The sequence below is a fragment of the Notolepis coatsorum genome, assembly GCF_963971535.1.
Source record: "Notolepis coatsorum genome assembly, chromosome: 2".
Classification (NCBI taxonomy): domain Eukaryota; kingdom Metazoa; phylum Chordata; class Actinopteri; order Aulopiformes; family Paralepididae; genus Notolepis; species Notolepis coatsorum.
In genome coordinates this window covers 10,777,830-10,798,260 of record NC_140166.1, presented here as the reverse complement: position 1 = coordinate 10,798,260, position 20,431 = coordinate 10,777,830, and the positions used below count along the sequence as shown (strand labels likewise).

The 20,431-nt window shown below is 44.9% G+C and overlaps 1 protein-coding gene across 1 annotated transcript in view; it reads right to left on the bottom strand.

Moving 5' to 3' along the window:
* The window catches only part of ak9 (adenylate kinase 9), a gene marked incomplete at both ends in the record, with an annotated part of 130,420 nt that overhangs the window by 40,351 nt on the left and 69,638 nt on the right, over positions 1-20,431 (bottom strand). Inside the window, 6 exons of the mRNA XM_084338143.1 lie at positions 9,307-9,508; positions 10,442-10,655; positions 11,474-11,692; positions 13,991-14,188; positions 17,188-17,256; positions 18,306-18,504. Of these exons, the coding sequence (XP_084194269.1) occupies positions 9,307-9,508; positions 10,442-10,655; positions 11,474-11,692; positions 13,991-14,188; positions 17,188-17,256; positions 18,306-18,504 (1,101 nt within the window). The remainder of the gene's footprint in view (positions 1-9,306; positions 9,509-10,441; positions 10,656-11,473; positions 11,693-13,990; positions 14,189-17,187; positions 17,257-18,305; positions 18,505-20,431) is intronic.

The following is a 20,431-nucleotide window of genomic DNA, read 5'->3' as shown; positions in this document are numbered from 1 at the left end:
TTCTGCAGCTAGATGCTGTTGGTTATTCCCCCGAAGGGCTTCTGGTAGTATGTCTGGCCACGTATTGCTGTTATTCCAGAATGTTCCCTATGTCAAAGAGTGTTTTAGATGTTCTAGATTATTCCAATATGTCGTTTTTACAATGTTCGAATGTTCCAGTATGTTCTGGAGTGTTGTTAGAATTTCATACTCTTAAAATAAGGATCGCTTCAACGCCGTCCGCTATAATAGAAGCCCAACGGGGAAAACATTCAATAACTCTGAGCTCGTAGGTCTCACTGTCCCAAATCATCGGTTCATTAAAGTTTATACTATATGGTGTCCATGCATAACAGAGATTAAAAGGCCATTTATACACTATCCTGCGTGTTGTGCTGCCATATATTTGACTGCATCTTCAGGCGAGTTGAGGAAAACCCTTGCTCCTTGTTTATCGACGATGTGAAGTATTGCAGGGTATATTAATAGGGGTCTGTATTTCTCCAGATAGAGTTGAGACATCACCGTCTTGAACTTGGCTCGCAGGTCCACTACCTCACGACAATAATCTTCAAAACAGTGTATTGATATATCCTTGTATTTCAGATTGTCTTTCATCCTGCGAGTTTCACGAATAATCATTTCTTTTATTCTGACTTGGCGCAGGGTAACCAATATCACTCTGGGTCTGACGTTATTGTCACCGGATCGGGTCCCCAATCTGTAGCACTGCTCCACCTCGGGTACTTTAGGAAGGATCGCTGGTCCCAAGATTTTCTGTAATTCTGTCGCAAACTCTTCAGGGTGCTCGCAGCTCACCGACTCATCCAGACCGACTATACGAATATTCAGCTTGCGTCTTTGATATTCCATCTCGAATATTTTGGCTTTCTGTTCTTCAATGATTCGCTTAAAGTGGAAATGAAGCAGTGAGCAATGTGATCCTAGTTTGTTTGTTGTGTACCTTGTGTAAGACAGGGTTCTATAATCAAATGTGAAATCTATCTTATTTGTCTGAAAAATCAAATATAATATCCCTGTTTTCAACATGGGCGCCGCCATTTTGTTGCTGACGTCATGGCTGACGTCATGACGCTGGTTTGGTGTATACACTGCTGGTTAGCTGCCTATAGTGAATGGGTCAGTCAGTAAATAAAATGTTGCCTACAAAACAACGGGACCGCGGTGGTTCTGTTTGTATTGCTCCTGGCTGTTCAAACTAATTTTACCATGTGAGAGAGAGGAAAGTTGGTTAATTTCCACAAACTACCAGTGAAAAAAACAGTGTTGTTGGCATGTTGGCTCAGGCTGGCTGCACTCAGGCGGCGCGACCAGACTGTTGGACAGGGAAGGAGGATCTGCAGAGAACACTTCATTGCCTCGGATTATGTTGTTGGGGTGGGATGTTTGTCCAGAAGACCACTAATCAGCTGAAGCCTGATGCGGTTCCCTCGGTCTTCGACAGACAGACCGGCGTTAGCTCTCGGGAGCGATCGCTAGCTAGTTGGCACCAGCCGGGGACCAGCGTTAGCAACCGGGAGCGATCGCTAGCTAGTTAGCACCAGCCGGGGACCGGCGTTAGCAACCGGGAGCGTCGCGGAGCATTCAGCCTGCTGGCTACCTAGATCCACTTCAACCAGCCAAGCGTCGGGAGCTCCAGCAGCTTGTCGATGTGCTAATAGCCTGGAGCCAGCTACCGTTAGCTTGCAGAGGCTCCAGCACACCGACAAGCTGTGTAGCCAGCTACCGTTAGCTTGCAGAGGCTCCAGCACACCGACAAGCTGTGTAGCCAGCTACCGTTAGCTTGCAGAGGCTCCAGCACACCGACAAGCTGTGTAGCCAGCTACCGTTAGCTTGCAGAGGCTCCAGCACACCGACAAGCTGTTTAGCCAGCTACCGTTAGCTTGCAGAGGCTATTAGCACACTGACAAGCTGTGTAGCCAGCAGGCTGAATGCTCCGCGACGCTGGTTGAAGTGGATCTAGGTAGCCAGCAGGCTGAATGCTCCGCGACGCTCCCGGTTGCTAACGCCGGTCCCCGGCTGGTGCTAACTAGCTAGCGATCGCTCCTGAGAGCTAACGCCGGTCTGTCTGTCGAAGACCGAGGGAACCGCATCAGGCTTCAGCTGATTAGTGGTCTTCTGGACAAACCTTCCACCCCCAACAACATAATCCGAGGCAATGAAGTGTTCTCTGCAGATCCTCCTTCCCTGTCCAACAGGCTGGTCGCGCCGCCTGAGTGCAGCCAGCCTGAGCCAACATGCCAACAACACTGTTTTTTTCACTGGTAGTTTGTGGAAATTAACCAACTTTCCTCTCTCTCACATGGTAAAATTAGTTTGAACAGCCAGGAGCAATACAAACAGAACCACCGCGGTCCCGTTGTTTTGTAGGCAACATTTTATTTACCGACTGACCCATTCACTATAGGCAGCTAACCAGCAGTGTATACACCAAACCAGCGTCATGACGTCAGCAACAAAATGGCCGCGCCCATAATGCTAAATGCTTCAGAAATGCACACAACAAATCGTTTTTTCTTAGAAACTGCTTATTTTTATAACGTGATTTCTTCTGTGGCTTATCTAAATACTAATGTGATGCTATGAATATGTATTTATCGCACTGCTTCATTTCCACTTTAAGCTCCATCGTTATATCTTTGAGCTCCGTCTTGAGTTCGTTGTAGTTTCCCTTCATCTCAGCAGTTAGGTTAACGTTGATATCATCTACGTCTTTATAGATCCGAACGAAATTTTGTTGGTGGACTTCCATATCTGTTTCCAGTGTCTCAGTGCGTTTAATATGTGCTTCGGCGTCTACTCTTAGCGCTTCTATTTTGCATTCGATAGATTCTTTGATATCATCTACTTTTTGGGTTATTGTCTTCTCCATTTTTTTCATTTCCCGGATGATATATTCGGTGTCTGCGGAGGTATTTGTAGGGGTTGAACTTGAAGCGGCCACTATCACGTCTATATTCTCTGCTGTTTGCCGCACGTATCCTGCTTCCTTAGGCGGGTCCTCTGCGACTGATTTTGCACTCGCTTTGTCTCTCTTTGGTGACATCTCGATTCTTTTGGTCAATATAGTTAGTTGATAATCTCAGTTGATATATGCGTCAAGTTTTAAACGCATTGATGGTTTATAAGTATGTTTTTAAAACGAAAAAAAAATAACGGGTGAGCAGCTGTGTCACATGCGACTTACTCCATTCTATCGTTAAACCGGAAGCCTATAATATATAATATTACACAAAATTACACACTATTACACTATTACACTAGCACACTATTACACTATTACACACTATTACACTATTACACACTATTACACTATTACACACTATTACATTATTACACTAGCACACTATTACACTATTACACACTATTACACACTATTACACACTATTACACTATTACACTATTACACACTATTACACTATTACACTAGCACACTATTACACTATTACACACTATTACACACTATTACACTATTACACACTATTACACTATTACACTATTACACACTAGCACACTATTACACTATTACACACTATTACACTATTACACACTATTACACTATTACACACTATTACACTATTACACTATTACACACTACCACACTATTACACTATTACACTATTACACTATTACACACTATTACACTATTACACACTATTACACTATTACACTATTACACTAGCACACTATTACACTATTACACACTATTACTGTAACTGAGGGGTACAATTCCCTGACTGTATTGATAAGTATGGTATCATTAAACCACTACCGCTTTATGTACTTTAATTACTGGCCATACAGTACATGATATATAAATATGATGAACACTTCCCACAATGAATCGGTTCCACACAAAGGTGTAATCAAGTATTTATTGCAGCAAAAGGTACATAATATACTTATCTGTATTTTACTTTGGATGCGCTTATAAGGCAAAGGAATGTGCGTAGGCAAATCAATAATGAATGTCCATTCTCTGGTTACGCAGGAGGTAATTATACAACCTGAATCTTAGGGAATTATATCTATGGTACACTAGTAATATATAGCGGGAGATACTGGAAGGGTCCCCCCGGTTGTAAGCCAGCAGGGGTAGAGGATCTGTCGGTAGTAGAGAGTCTGGTCAACGATGACTAAGGAGACTCCAAGTACAGGAGACGGTGCAATAGTCTCTTGATCCACAGACGAATACAGCTGTTCTCCGTAGACTGTAGCTCCACAGTGAAGAAAGCTAGCCGGCCTCAGGCTCTCTGAGGCGCGGACTCGACTTGGCTCCTCACAGGGTAAATCCCACACGTGTAGGCGTCTGCGATTCTCCGCTCCATAAATCACAGGACCAAAACAAATATAATCCAGCCGCAAAGGGCTATGTAGTCGTCGGGTAGATTAATCCAGTGTACATGTCCACACGGTTCTCGTCTAGGTCTCCTCGGGTGAAAGCGCCATGAAAGCAGCCCAGCCTGGATAAGCACTCTAGCTGGTACGAGGAAGCGTTGGTGATGCTGGTCACTGTAGAACTTTAGCCGCACAATACACTATACACAAATAGACTATTACTGACTTAATAGAAATATGTCGCACTCGACGGTATAGCGCCAAACTCTGACAATTCAGTTATTAATTCGCACGCGGTCTCAATGCTCTATTTTGGGGCCAAACAGGCCATACTTCACCGCACGGAGTATCGTGGGTGAGGCTTCAACTTATTGGGTAACTCTACTTCTGTATTCACCTGCGCCATATTTATATGCACGGTGAACAATCTAGTGCCAACCTCATTTCTGTCTCGTATCCCTGGGCAAGGCCGGGCATGTACAGACATGTCTTGACGGTGACTTTGAACCTGACTCTGGAGGCACGGCCCCGGCGCCTGTGGACCGCTGTCCAATAGGAGAATGAAATATTATGGTCTGTAATAGGCTAAAGGATGTATGTACAAGGAATATACAAGGGATATCAGACGATATACAAATACTATGCAATATATATCAATCAATAAATATATATATTCGGTTTAATCTGATCCTTTGTAACAATTACACTATTACACACTAGCACACTATTACACTATTACACTAGCACACTATTACACTATTACACTATTACACACTATTACACACTATTACACTAGCACACTATTACACACTATTACACTATTACACGATTACACACTATTACACTATTACACTATTACACTATTACACACTATCACACTATTACACTAATACACTATTACACACTATTACACACTATTACACAAAATTACACAAAATTACACTATTACACACTATTACACTATTACACACTATTACACTAGCACACTATTACACTTTTACACACTATTACACTATTACACTATTACACACTATTACACTATTACACACTATTACACTATTACACACTATTACACTAGCACACTATTACACACTATTACACTATTACACTATTACACATTATTACACTATTACACACTATTACACCATTACACACTATTACACACTATTACAGTATTACAGTATTACACTATTACACACTATTACACACTATTACAGTATTACACTATTACACACTATTACACACTATTACACTATTACACAAAATGTGCACATTTTTGTTTTTCATTTTGGGATATGTTGAGGTACATTGGGGTATTTTGGGGTACTGTGGGGTATTTTGGGGTATACTTTGGGGTACTTTTGGGTACTTTGGGGTATTTTCTGGTATTTTGGGGTATACTTTGGGGTACTTTGGGGTACTTTGGGGTACTTTGGGGTATTTTGGGGTATTTTGGGGTATTTTCTGGTACTTTGGGGTATACTTTGGGGTATTTTAGTGTATTTTGGGGTATTTTCTGGTATTCTCTGGTATTTTGGGGTATACTTTGGGGTACTTTGGGGTATTTTGGGGTATTTTCTGGTATTTTCTGGTACTTTGGGGTATATCTTGGGGTATTTGGGGGTATTTTCTGGTATTTTCTGGTATTTTCTGGTACTTTGGGGTATATCTTGGGGTATTTGGGGGTATTTTCTGGTATTTTGGGGTATACTTTGGGTTATTTTAGGGTATTTTGGGGTATATTGGGGTATTTTCTGGTATTTTCTCGTACTTTGGGGTATACTTTGGGGTATTTTGGAGTATTTTCTGGTATTTTCTGGTATTTTGGGGTATACTTTGGGGTATTTTGGAGTATTTTCTGGTATTTTGGGGTATTTTGGGGTATACTTTGGGGTATTTTGGAGTATTTTCTGGTATTTTGGGGTATACTTTTGGGTATTTTAGGGTATTTTGGGGGTCTTTTGGGGTATTTTCTGGTATTTTCTGGTATTTTGGGGTATACTTTGGGGTATTTTCTGGTATTTTCTGGTACTTTGGGGTGATTAGTAGGACCCCTCCCAAGCACTGGAATACACAAAACGTCATGTAGAATGCATACTTTTACTTTAGATACTTAAGTAAATTCAATAACAAATATTTCTCTACTTTTACTTAAATAGAATTTGAATGGAGGACTTTTACTTTGACCAGAGTACTTATTTATCTGGGTTTTTAAATGTTTACTTCAGTAAATTAACTGTGTCCTTCTCCCACCACTGGCAGTGAGGTGTTTTGGTTCCTGAACTTGTCTCTAATGTTATTAACTGTGTCCTTCTTCCACCACTGGCAGTGAGGTGTTTTGGTTCCTGAACATTAGTTAACTGTGTCCTTCTCCCACCACTGGCAGTGAGGTGTTTTGGTTCCTGAACATTAGTTAACTGTGTACTTCTTCCACCACTGGCAGTGAGGTGTTTTGGTTCCTGAACTTCTTCCACCACTGGCAGTCAGGTGTTTTGGTTCCTGAACTTCTTCCACCACTGGCAGTCAGGTGTTTTGGTTCCTGAACTTCTCCCACCACTGGCAGTGAGGTGTTTTGGTTCCTGAACATTAGTTAACTGTGTCCTTCTTCCACCACTGGCAGTGAGGTGTTTTGGTTCCTGAACTTCTTCCACCACTGGCAGTGAGGTGTTTTGGTTCCTGAACTTCTTCCACCACTGGCAGTGAGGTGTTTTGGTTCCTGAACTCGTCTCTAATGTTAGGCAGGTCACCACTGGCAGTCAGGTGTTTTGGTTCCTGAACTTCTTCCACCACTGGCAGTCAGGTGTTTTGGTTCCTGAACTCGTCTCTAATGTCAGGCAGGTCAAACGTTCTGCCGTAATGTCATCAAATGGGAGCTCCGCCCACAATGCTATTCAGAACACAGTTTCGACTCCTTACATCTTCTGGCCACTTGCCTCACAAAAAGCCAAAGTCCAAGACAATACTCTAAATTGGTAGAACAAACAACCACTCAAACCCTGTGTGCACACAATGGCGTTTGTCGGTTCATAATGCGTTTTTAGTCTCGACTACAACCGTGTGAAATCCGATTATTATTTCCGTTTGTGCCTTTTTAATAATAATAATAATAATAATTCATTTAATTTATATAGCGCTTCTCAATAACCCGAAGTCGCTGACAGTAGTCGGGAGCAGGGGTACAAACAAAGAGGCGAAAGCAAAGAAACAAAACAAAACAACAAAGAAACAAAAACAAAGGAACATGAGACCATGGGGGGAACGGGGGAGACAGCCTGATGGCACAAAAAAAAAAAAAAGACTAGAGACATATCGATCAGGTTGGAGGGGAGGGGGGGGTTTAGGGGTGGGGGGGGTTGAAGGCAAGGGAGAACAGGTGGGTTTTGAGGCGAGCTTTGAAGGTGGAGAGTGTAGGGGAGTCTCTGATGGACTGGGGGAGGGAGTTCCAGAGTCGGGGTGCAGTGCGAGAGAAGGCCCGATCTCCGAAGTTTTTGAGCTTGGATGTCGGGACAGTGAGGGAGGCAGTGGAGGAGGACCGGAGGGAACGGGTTGGGCGGTAGGGGAGAAGGAGATCAGTCAGGTAGGGGGGGGCCAGGCTGTGGAGGGCTTTGAAGGTGAGGAGTAGTGTTTTAAAGTTAATGCGGTGTTTGATCGGGAGCCAGTGGAGGGAGTGGAGGACAGGAGTGATGTGTTCGCGGGACCGGGTGTTAGTGAGGAGGCGGGCGGCTGAATTTTGGACCATTTGCAGTTTATGGAGGGAGCGGGAGGTGATACCAGTGAGGAGGGAGTTGCAGTAGTCCAGGCGGGAGGAGATGAAGGCGTGAATGAGGGATTCAGCAGCGGGGGGGGAGAGGCAGTGACGGATTTTTGCGATGTTGCGGAGGTGAAAGTAGGATGTTTTGACGATGGAGCGGACGTGGGGGTCAAATGAGAGGGTGGGGTCAAGGAGGACACCAAGGTTGCGGACTAGGGGGGAGGGGGTGATGGTGGAGTCGTTGATGGTGAGTGTGATGGGTCCGGATCTGGTGAGGGTGGTTTTGGTGCCAATGATGAGGAGTTCAGTCTTGTCACTGTTGAGTTTGAGGAAGTTGTGGGTCATCCAAGTTTGGAGTTCGGTGATGCATGATTCAATGTGACTGAGGGGTGGGCTGTGGGGGGATTGTGTACTGATGTATATTTGGGTGTCGTCAGCGTAACAGTGGAAGTTGAGGTGGTATTTGCGGATGATGTGACCAAGGGGGAGAATGTAGCAGATGAAGAGCAGGGGGCCAAGGACTGAGCCTTGGGGGACCCCCTGTGTGACTGGGGAGGGGGGGGAGGTGTGGCCGGAGAGGGAGATGAATTGGTGTCTGTCAGTGAGGTAGGAGGAGAACCAGTCAAGTGCTGTGCCCTCAACACCCAGTTGGTGCAGCCTTTGGAGGAGGATGGAGTGACACACTGTGTCAAAGGCTGCACTGAGATCGAGTAGGATCAGGATGTTGAGGGCACCGGAGTCAGCGGAGATGAGGAGGTCGTTGATGACCTTTACCAGTGCAGTTTCGGTGCTGTGGTTAGAAACTTTTTGGAGTTTCTAACCAAAAGACGATGGGTGCGCCGCCATCACCTATTAGCAATTAAATGCGGCCAAAGCAGTGCGAGCTGCGCTCTGCTGCGGTTTACAATCCTCTCATTTTCCACGATTGATTATAATAGATTATAGCCGGGTCATGTGATTACAGGAAGTTGTGGTAACAAAATTATTATTCTTTATTTCGCCAGTAAAAACATACATTTTGATTTGTTTGTGTCGTAGACCATCTCACAGAGGTGGAATATGCAATTTAAATGAATATTGGCTCTAAAAATATTAGAAAAAATATTTTCGGTGATGGCAGAAGAACGTCCCTACTAACGGCGCGGTAGCTATACTCTTTGTCTGTCCTGTGTGGAGTGGCAATGCGCACTCTAGTTTTAACCTCTTCGGGGTCTCACCCTCTGGTGCTGCAGACCGGGCTCATGAGCGCCACCTCCAGGCACCGGATAGCCAGTTCGTCAGGCACGGCCAGGCCCAGGGACAGATGCTGCTTCATCAGGGAGGCCAGCTCTGTGTGTCCCTGGGAGCTCAGCACCGTCCTCATGACACCGCCGATGGACAGACGCGCCATGCCATACTCCTGGACAAACCTCTGGGCCACTGGACAGAGAGAGGACAAAGAGAGAGAGAGAGAGAGAGAGAGAGAGAGAGAGAGAGAGAGGGAGAGGGGGGGGGGTAGTAAATAAATTGGTATATTGACAGATAGTAGAATATAAAGATCCGTGGAAATGGTGGTTACAGCGTCATGAGCTTCTGTGATTTGATGTCTTTTTTTTATTATTATTTTTTATTAATTTAATTATTTTTTGCTTAATTTCGGACAGGCCCGGCAGAGAGGAAGGCTGGGAGCCGATATGGGGGGAAGACTTGCAGCAAAGGTCTCCGGGTCCGGGAGTCGAACCCGGGACGGCTGCGTTGCACTGCAGCGCAGTTACGTGGTGCGCCATCCTGGCACCCTGGTTGTATGTATTTCTGAACACTAGCAGACCCATGGGGGAGGGGGGCAGGAGGCCGCTTTGATTGACATTTGATTGAAATCCTAAAGTGCCTGCACACACTGGAGGGTGGAGTTCAAAATGTATTGCATTGGACATTTTCTTTGGCGTTCGCCCTCAAGTGCAGAGTGACACAACTCGTGGATCAGGTCCTTTTCCCCACAAAGAGGCATTTTAGGTTCATGTTTATTTGTTTATTTAAACGTTAATGTCCTCTATGTTCTGTCATCCTAAGTTCAAGTTTCAAGTTTCTTTAATATTTGTCATACAGAAGTACAGAATACTTTTATACAAAATGCTTCTTACCTAGAGGTTAATGTTCTCTATGTTCTGTCATCCTAGAGCTTAACGTTCCCCAGATTCTGTCACCCTGCAACGTAATGTTCTCTAGGTTCACAGAGAGCCGTCTGACCTTTGTGTGATTTTTTTTGGCACTTTGGATTTAAATACAGTAGATGAGAAAACTAGATGCAGACAAAGGAGGTAAAACGGAGGAAAAAACGTTTTCCATATTCAATGGGATCCGCATGAGTCTGACCGGTGGTCTTTCCGGACTTGGGTGGTCCGACGATGGCCAGCTGGATGGGCAGGGAGAGGCGGGGCTTGCTCTGCCTCAGGTACTTCAGGGGGTGGAGCATGAAGGAGCGGCGCGTCTCATTGGAGCAGAAGAAGTAGACGTGCTGGCGCAGGATCAGAGGGTACGTACTGTGGGCCGGGCCCTGCGCCGGCTGTGTCACCGCTCCCTCTGCGTACTGGAGAGACACACACTGGTTTCACTCAATACAGTTTTATACTGGAGTACATGCATCAAAAAGGCACTGCAAGCTTTAGTGCTCAATTCAGATGTATTGCACAGATCAGATCATTTTGTTTGGCTGTTCAATTCTTTTTTTTTTCTTCTTCAAAATGTTCAAAATGTATTGCATTGGACATTTTCTTTGGTGTTCGCCCTCAAGTGCAGAGTGGACAACTTGTGGATCAGGTCCTTTTCCCAGGAGGAGAAAACAATGGATTTCTTTAGGTTAATTTAGGTTCATGTTCTCTATAGGTTCTGCCATCCTAGAGGTGAATTAAATTCAGTGCACTGCAATTCCATTCGCCACCACTTTCACCACCACTTTCATCAAATTGAGGAGACTTTCGTTGTTGAACGGTTTGTTAACGGTTTGTGCTCCACGTGTCAATCAAATCACCCCGCCCACTATGAGGGGTGGAAGTAACAAAAATCGATGAAAGTGGTGGCGAAAGTGTTGGGCGAATGGAATTGCGGTGCACTGAATTGAATTTCAAGGTGATTAGATCAAACCAGTCTAGTTTATTTAAATTATGTGTTTGATTGTTATTTAATTTTATTGACGATGTTTTATTCGGTTTGGTTCTGAATTAATTAAATCATTTTGCTAATTCATCAAGTGACTATTTGATGTGATTGCATTTTAATCGGTTACACATTAATTTATAAATGTTTGTTACTTCCACCCCTCATATAAAAAAGACCATACAAGTAGTGCAATGTAGAAAGTGCAGACATTATAGGGCGTAAAATAAGCACGTGAACATGACCTCTGACCTTGACAGGGTCCCAGCAGCCCAGACCACTGTGGAACTTGTAGGAGGCGTCCAGGAGAGTACATGCCAGGCCGTAGCTGACTGGCTGGCAGCTCTGGAAGAGTGATTCCCTGTTGGTCAGTAAGGGTTGGATCTTGCGCAGCAGCTGCTGGCGTACAATGTGTGGCTTACGGCCGGCGGCGACAGACGGCGTAGGGATGTTCTTCTGGGACAGGAGTTCCTGAACAGAACGGGACAAAATCAGATGAAATATAGGACACACAGATGAAACATACGTGTGGTTTGGGGGACTGGCTGTTCGGGGGGGGGGGGGGGGGGGGGGGGGGGGGCGGGGGGGGGGGGCTCACATGCTTTCGAGCAACACTGTACTTATTGTACTTATTTTATGCCTATTCCTATGTCTGCACTTTCTACATTGCACTACTTTTATGGTCTATTCTTATGTCTGCACTTTATGCATTGCTTTTATTCTGTTGACTGTATGCTCATTGTAGGCCTATGTTCATTTGATGCTATTGGTGGCAGTATCGCCTACCTTTTGAACTCGGATAGAAAGGGAACAGGAGAGTCAATGAATGAACCGGACTATCGGGACTCGCTCTGGGTGGGAGGAGCTCTTCCAAAGCAATCGCTAGCAGATCTGCTCGCCTCAAAACCTATAGTGTGTCCCGTAAGCATGTGTAATTACATATAAACAAGTAATCGCGATCGCCAATGGGATCATTGGAATTATTCTTTTTGGATTACCTTCTGGCTAAGGTAAGGTTTTACCGAACCTGAAACATGTTTATGTAACGATCACAGTGTATTACTTTACCGGACATAAACCAAGCGTTTTGTAACGATCGTATTTTCGGGGGTAAGACGTAAATAGATATAGATAATGGGCGACAGTGGCTCGGGAGGTAGAGCAGTCCTCCCGGGCAGCATATCGAAGTGTCCTTGAGAAAGACACTTAACCCCTAACTGCTCCCGATGAGTAGGTTGGCACCTTGCATGGTTGCCTCCGCCGTCGGTGTGTGAACGTGTGAGCAAATGCGTAAAATGTGAGGAACAAATAGTCAAACGCTTTGGATAAAAGCTGTTCAGTGTTTCCCACAGGATTTTGTGAGACTGTGGTGGGTGAACCTTAGACTAGGAGGGTCCGGGGGCATGCTCCCCCGTAATTGTTGTTTTTTGTACATTTTAAAGTTAAATGCATCAATCTGGTGCACTTTGATAGCAAAATAAAGAGGCCAGATCTATGATGAACTTTGTGCTCAAAACAGAAAATCGACTAGACTAGAGCATACATTTGAGCCATCAAAGAAATGAAGCAAAAGTGGTTACCTGTGTTGAACGGGTTTATTTTTTAGAAAATAAAAAAATATATACTGGATTACTATTACGACTGCTACCACTGCCAATACTACTGATACATCCCTATTGGCAAACTTTATATAAAAAATATATTTTCGGTTAATAAAAAAACTGTGGCGGGCCGCTACAGTCTAGGTAATTAATGGGAAACACTGCCTGTTATATTTGCACCATTTGAAATTATTTTTAAGAAAAGGGTAATGCAGGAAATAACAATACGTCTGGTTAATGAAGTAACAGAACATCATCATAAACAAGACGAAAGTATTTTTCTGGTCTTCATCCTCTTAGCAGTTGATTGTATTGAGCTGTACTGTATTGTACCCATTCTGCAATCTGTTAATAAAGTTTTCAATCAATCAATCAATCAATCACACCTGTGGATTAGATTAGCCGCCTCCTCACACCCACATGCCTGATGGGTGGAATAATGAAACACCTGAATGAGGACCGTGTAAACTCAACCACAGGCAATTCAGTTCAATAAAGAGTGTAATTAAATGTCACCCGTCAGATAAAGTGAGGACCATTTAAACCATTACATTATATTGTTATTGAGCATACTCGCTTTGAGCTGGTCTGATTGGTCAGAAGGGAGAGCGATGTTGTGACACTTGGGAATAGGATGTTTCTGCACTGCTGCTGCACTGGTCGATAGACTGCAGACTGTGGGACAGTGTGTCCACGTTAACTCTTTGCCCGCCAAACCCAAGAGAAGTCGGGTTTCGTTGCCAACCGTTGAGTGCCAAACCCCGACTTTTCTCGGGTTTTGATCCTTTGATATTTTCCCTTTGATCCCCGTTCTAAACACTCGCTCTGAGCTTCCTGGGTCTCCCTGGCACAGCTGCCTATGTTGGAATTGCAATGACGATCAAATCCCGCGAGGTGGCAGTATCGCCTACCGTTTGAACTGGGATAGTTTAGTGTAGGGCCACTTTAGTGTGGGGAGTGTCTGCAAGACAGCGTCACACTGGCGAGGCCGTTCTCATCCGTCTCAAAGCACTCTCCTACAGTATCTCAGTGTGTTCATACGTCATGCGGACGAGGCCGTTCTCATCCATCTCAAAGCGCTCTCCGATCTCAGTGTGTTCATACCGTCACGCGGACGAGGCCGTTCTCATCCATCTCAAAGCGCTCTCCTATCTCAGTGTGTTCATACCGTCACGCTGGCGACGTCGTTCTCATCTGTCTCAAAGCGCTCTCCGATCTCCTTCTCCAGCCTTTTCACAGCTGCCTCCTCTGTCTCCTCGTCTTCCTCCTCCTCTTCCTGAGGGGGGAACTCGGCCTGAAGTATGGCCTCCACCTCTGTGTTCTCCCCGTCATCATCATCATCATCGTCATCTTCATCATCCCTCATCTGCTGGGTTAGAACATAACAATGTTAATGATCAGGACCATGATGATTTCTTTTTACCTTTATTTACCAGGGTAGGTTCTGTATAACCTTTATTTACCAGGGTAGGTTCTTTATAACCTTTATTTACCAGGGTAGGTTCTGTATAACCTTTATTTACCAGGGTAGGTTCTTTATAACCTTTATTTACCAGGGTAGGTTCTGTATAACCTTTATTTACCAGGGTAGGTTCTGTATAACCTTTATTTACCAGGGTAGGTTCTGTATAACCTTTATTTACCAGGGTATGTTCTTTATTACCTTTATTTACTCAGGGTAGGTTCTTTATAACATTTATTTACCCAGGGTAGGTTATTCATAGTCTTTATTTACATGGGTAGGTTCTGTTTATATCCTTTATTTACCATGGTATGTTCTTTATAACCTTTATTTACCAGGGTAGAACACAGATGTTCTTTTTCTGCAGCACCCTGCTTCACACACAGTAACACACATTCACACCTGGGAGCTGCCCAGTACAACCACATGTCTTACACTGTTGACCACTAGGAGCTGCCCAGTACAACCACATGTCTTACACTGTTGACCACTAGGAGCTGCCCAGTACAACCCCAGTCTGACACTGTTGACCACTAAGAGCTGCCCAGTACAACCACATGTCTTACACTGTTGACCACTAGGAGCTGCCCAGTACAACCACATGTCTTACACTGTTGACCACTAGGAGCTGCCCAGTACAACCACATGTCTTACACTGTTGACCACTAGGAGCTGCCCAGTACAACAACAGTCTGACACTGTTGACCACTAGGAGCTGCCCAGTACAACAACAGTCTGACACTGTTGACCACTAGGAGCTGCTCAGTACAACCACAGTCTGACACTGTTGACCACTAGGAGCTGCCCAGTACAACCACAGTCTGACACTGTTGACCACTAGGAGCTGCTCAGTACAACCACAGTCTGACACTGTTGACCACTAGGAGCTGCCCAGTACAAGCACAGTGACACTGTTGACCACTAGGAGCTGCCCAGTACAACCACATGTCTTACACTGTTGACCACTAGGAGCTGCCCAGTACAACCACATGTCTTACACTGTTGACCACTAGGAGCTGCCCAGTACAACAACAGTCTGACACTGTTGACCACTAGGAGCTGCCCAGTACAACAACAGTCTGACACTGTTGACCACTAGGAGCTGCTCAGTACAACCACAGTCTGACACTGTTGACCACTAGGAGCTGCCCAGTACAACCACAGTCTGACACTGTTGACCACTAGGAGCTGCTCAGTACAACCACAGTCTGACACTGTTGACCACTAGGAGCTGCCCAGTACAAGCACAGTGACACTGTTGACCACTAGGAGCTGCCCAGTACAACCACAGTCTGACACTGTTGACCACTAGGAGCTGCCCAGTACAACCCCAGTCTGACACTGTTGACCACTAGGAGCTGCCCAGTACAACCAGTCTGACACTGTTGACCACTAGGAGCTGCCCAGTACAACCACAGTCTGACACTGTTGGCCACTAAGAGCTGCCCAATACAACCCCAGTCTGACACTGTTGACCACTAGGAGCTGCCCAGTACAACCACAGTCTGACACTGTTGACCACTAGGAGCTGCTCAGTACAACCACAGTCTGACACTGTTGACCACTAGAGCTGCCCAGTACAACCACAGTCTGACACTGTTGACCACTAGGAGCTGCCCAGTACAACCACAGTCTGACACTGTTGACCACTAGGAGCTGCCCAGTACAACCACAGTCTGACACTGTTGACCACTAGGAGCTGCCCAGTACGACCACAGTCTGACACTGTTGACCACTAGGAGCTGCCCAGTACAACCCCAGTCTGACACTGTTGACCACTAGGAGCTGCCCAGTACAACCACAGTCTGACACTGTTGGCCACTAAGAGCTGCCCAATACAACCCCAGTCTGACACTGTTGACCACTAGGAGCTGCCCAGTACAACCACAGTCTGACACTGTTGACCACTAGGAGCTGCTCAGTACAACCACAGTCTGACACTGTTGACCACTAGAGCTGCCCAGTACAACCACAGTCTGACACTGTTGACCACTAGGAGCTGCCCAGTACAACCACAGTCTGACACTGTTGACCACTAGGAGCTGCCCAGTACAACCACAGTCTGACACTGTTGACCACTAGGAGCTGCCCAGTACAACCCCAGTCTGACACTGTTGACCACTAGGAGCTGCCCAGTACAACCCCAGTCTGACACTGTTGACCACTAGGAGCTGCCCAGTACAACCACAGTCTGACACCGTTGACCACTAGGAGCTGCCCAGTACAACCACAGTCTGACACCGTTGACCACTAGGAGCTGCCCAGTACAACCACAGTCTGACACTGTTGGCCACTAAGAGCTGCCCAATACAACCCCAGTCTGACACTGTTGACCACTAGGAGCTGCCCAGTACAACCACAGTCTGACACTGTTGACCACTAGGAGCTGCCCAGTACAACAACAGTCTGACACTGTTGACCACTAGGAGCTGCCCAGTACAACAACAGTCTGACACTGTTGACCACTAGGAGCTGCCCAGTACAACCACAGTCTGATACTGTTGGCCACTAGGAGCTGCCCAGTACAACAACAGTCTGACATTGTTGACCACTAGGAGCTGCCCAGTACAACAACAGTCTAACACTGTTGACCACTAGGAGCTGCCCAGTACAACCACAGTCTGATACTGTTGGCCACTAGGAGCTGCCCAGTACAACAACAGTCTAACACTGTTGGCCACTAGGAGCTGCCCAGTACAACAACAGTCTGACACTGTTGACCACTAGGAGCTGCCCAGTACAACCACAGTCTGACACTGTTGACCACTAGGAGCTGCCCAGTACAACCACAGTCTGACACTGTTGACCACTAGGAGCTGCCCAGTACAACCACAGTCTGACACTGTGCAGCTCGACTGGAGCAGTTGGGAGTAAGGTGCCTTGCTCAAGGGATGCATGCTTACCTTAGTTCTTGATGGATTGTTGGCTTGCTCTTCAAGGAGCTCAGATCTTCTCTTGGCAATGGCCTCCTCCTGCACCACAAGGAGGGACAGAGCTGTTACATACAGTATTTAATGATTGACACAACCATCCACAAATCAAATCTGGTCAGATGTCACTACCTCCTCTAGAATTGGTGACACAGGTGTTCTGACACTGAAAAATATGTTCTACCCAAGAGAATGGAAGAGAGACAAGCATTTGATGTAACATTACAGTATCTGAAGATTAAATGGAAAGGGGGGGGGTTAAAGATGTTGTTGGGGAAATTATATTAGTAGGCAATTCTATTTTTTGTCATAATTTGCTGAGTCAGATTGTTCTTGAGTCCATTAGTTACTGTTACAAGTCAATGGGGAACAGGAAGCATTGTACAAACATACAGCGTTTGAGCCAATCAGCAACACCAACTGAGTCACGTGACTAAGTTGCCCATTACCTGCGTGAGCTGCTGCGCTAAAAAAGTATGACGGGGCACTATAGAGAAACCATGACACTCCCCTGACTAAAAGTTGTTTCAAACAAAAACGGCTGGATGTCATTTTGCCAAATCAGCATGGCTGTGAGTGTGAGTATTTCACCTTTTACATCTAGCTTTGGCATGGATTGATTGCCTATATTTTTCTCATTTGGATATTTGGAAATATAAAAAACTGTACTTTTATAAAAAAAAATATTATTTGTTATATTATTGTTATTTTTATTAAATTATAATGTAAAATATTGTACGGAAGGGGCAGGGCTTGATAAGTTGTTTTACTTCCCCCTGTTCCTTCTCGAACACTTATTGTATGGAAATAGTCGTTGGCTATTTACCTTTTTGTTTTTTAAACTTGTTTTATGTTTCTATGTTCGAGACAAATAAAAATCAAATCAAATCAAATCAAATTGTTTAGATCGCTAGCATGGCTAACAAATGCAAATATATTGTAGTCTGCCCCGTTGTTCCAACCAGGATTACGTTCCTTTTGCCCACTTGATGCGCACGCACACACAAAGTCTGACATACACAGCGAACAGGTTCATGAAGCAGAGGGGTGACAACAACACTACACAGGTAATCACTGTGTTGTACCATTACCCTGGTGTGTTGCAGGTGAGCCCTGCGGCGGTCACGTCGCTCCCTCCAGGCCTGGACGCACAGAGGCAGGAGGCGACTCAGGGTGTCCGTCACCTCCGCTGTCATGACGACGGCGGCGTCGGGGAACAGCCGGCGCTGCACCATGTAGCTCACCTCGTCGTCGCTCCGCGGGAAGCCCTCCAGGAGGAAACCTGTGGACCTGAGGCATTTGTACACATTGTTTACTCCGTGTTGAGATGCCGTACTTTCTCCAAATGTCAACGTGTAGATATTGCAGATGTATCACTTTTTGTTTTACACCTTTGTCAATAGCTTTTTACGAATTCTTTTTTTTTGTGAAAGATTTGTGTCTTTCAAAGACCTGGGCCCTCATTCATCAACGTTGCGTACGCACAGATATGTTCTTAACCCGTGCACACAACCATTTCTAAGCAAAGTGTGGGATTTATCAATTTGAACGTGAACTTGACTTTGTGCTTATGTCTACGCATAGCCCAGAGCATGCGTAGCTGACGCCCTGTGGTAGAATATGGGGACTGCAGACGGACGGCATAGCTCTCATCAGTTGCATGCATTAGTTTCAACGCGGAAATGAGCTTCCGTGCATTACTCCCGACACTGGCGTGTGTTCTGTATGAACCGTAATTCATTATAGTTCATTGTGAAATAGCGACAGTAGTGTAATTATAACGGGCTCATGCGCGAACAATAGGTTGGCTTGCTTGTTTGGCACGGGGGCAGACGCAGAACACCGACCTCCAAACGCGATTAAATATTGTTTCAAATAAAAAGCGACATATTATTGTTTTGTGTCATGTTTCCAAATAAGATTGGCCACAACGAAATGCTTTCTACTTCAATTTGTTGGTTAGAATAGACTACCTCGCTCCGTTGAAACTTCACTGAGACACTAACAGTAAAAGACAGTCTTTTTTCTTGCACCGAGTGAATCCACAGTCACTTGCTCCTCAATGGGAAACCAACCTAGATTTACCATGAAGGACTGGTTCTGGCCGAACCGTTCGTTATACAAGAATCACAGAGACGTTTCAAAGGTACTCACAGTTGCCCTGGGCCCTCATTTATCAATGGTGCGTACGCACAGATATGTGCGTAAACCTTGCGTACGATAATCTCTAAGCAAAGTGTGGGACTTATCAATTTGAAGGTGTGCTTGAGATTGTGCATATATCTACGCACAGCTCAGACCGTGCGTACATGGCACCCAGCGGTAGAATATGAAGACTGCAACATGAGACAGACTTTCATGCATTAGTTTCAACATTGACGTGTTCTGTATGACCCGTAATTCATTATAGTTAATTGTAAAATAGCGACAGTAGTATAATTATTGTCAAACCCATGAATAGCATTTGGAATAGGTCTTTCTTTTCGAAAGAATGCAGCATGGTTTATCTATAATAGCGTTATCGGAATACTAAGGGGTGCGCTGACTGCGCTCCGCCGGGGAGCCGTTTTCAGATAGGGCAGTATATTTGCAGAGAGAACATAATATTAACTAGAGTCCGCTACCTGAGACACATTCTCCTTAATTTGTACCGCAATTTGGGCCCCAAATTGGAGCGTGGAACAAAACGCACAAATGCCATCCCCATGCACATTCAAGTCCTCTCCACCCTCGGGTCTTTGGCCACCGGCACGGTCCATCGTGATATCGAGCAATAGACTGTTACTGTACCACCCATGTAGCTGTCAAAGCTCCATCACAAATTCAGTTACGAGTTATTCTACAGAAACGCACACTTTTCTGTCCCCAGCCTTTGCAGAAAGCATACACTTTAAACAGACTTTGTAGTCACATTTAATTTATATATTTGAATAATATAAAATGTTCTTTGAACAATTATACCTATTTGAGGCAAGAATTGGGCAATATTTGTTTTTAATCAATTATATGAAATTCCAAGTACAAGAAAAGTGCTTGTCCCCAATGTCATGTATTGAGGTTTAGGGGCATATTTAGAGTTTACAAATATATTTCTCTCCAATTTTAAATGCAAGAATGTATACACCACTATCACATGTATGAAGTGGCTAACATAATTTTTTTTAAATACAACTAAATATTATAAATAATATAATGGAAATAGCTGTCCCCTGGTGTC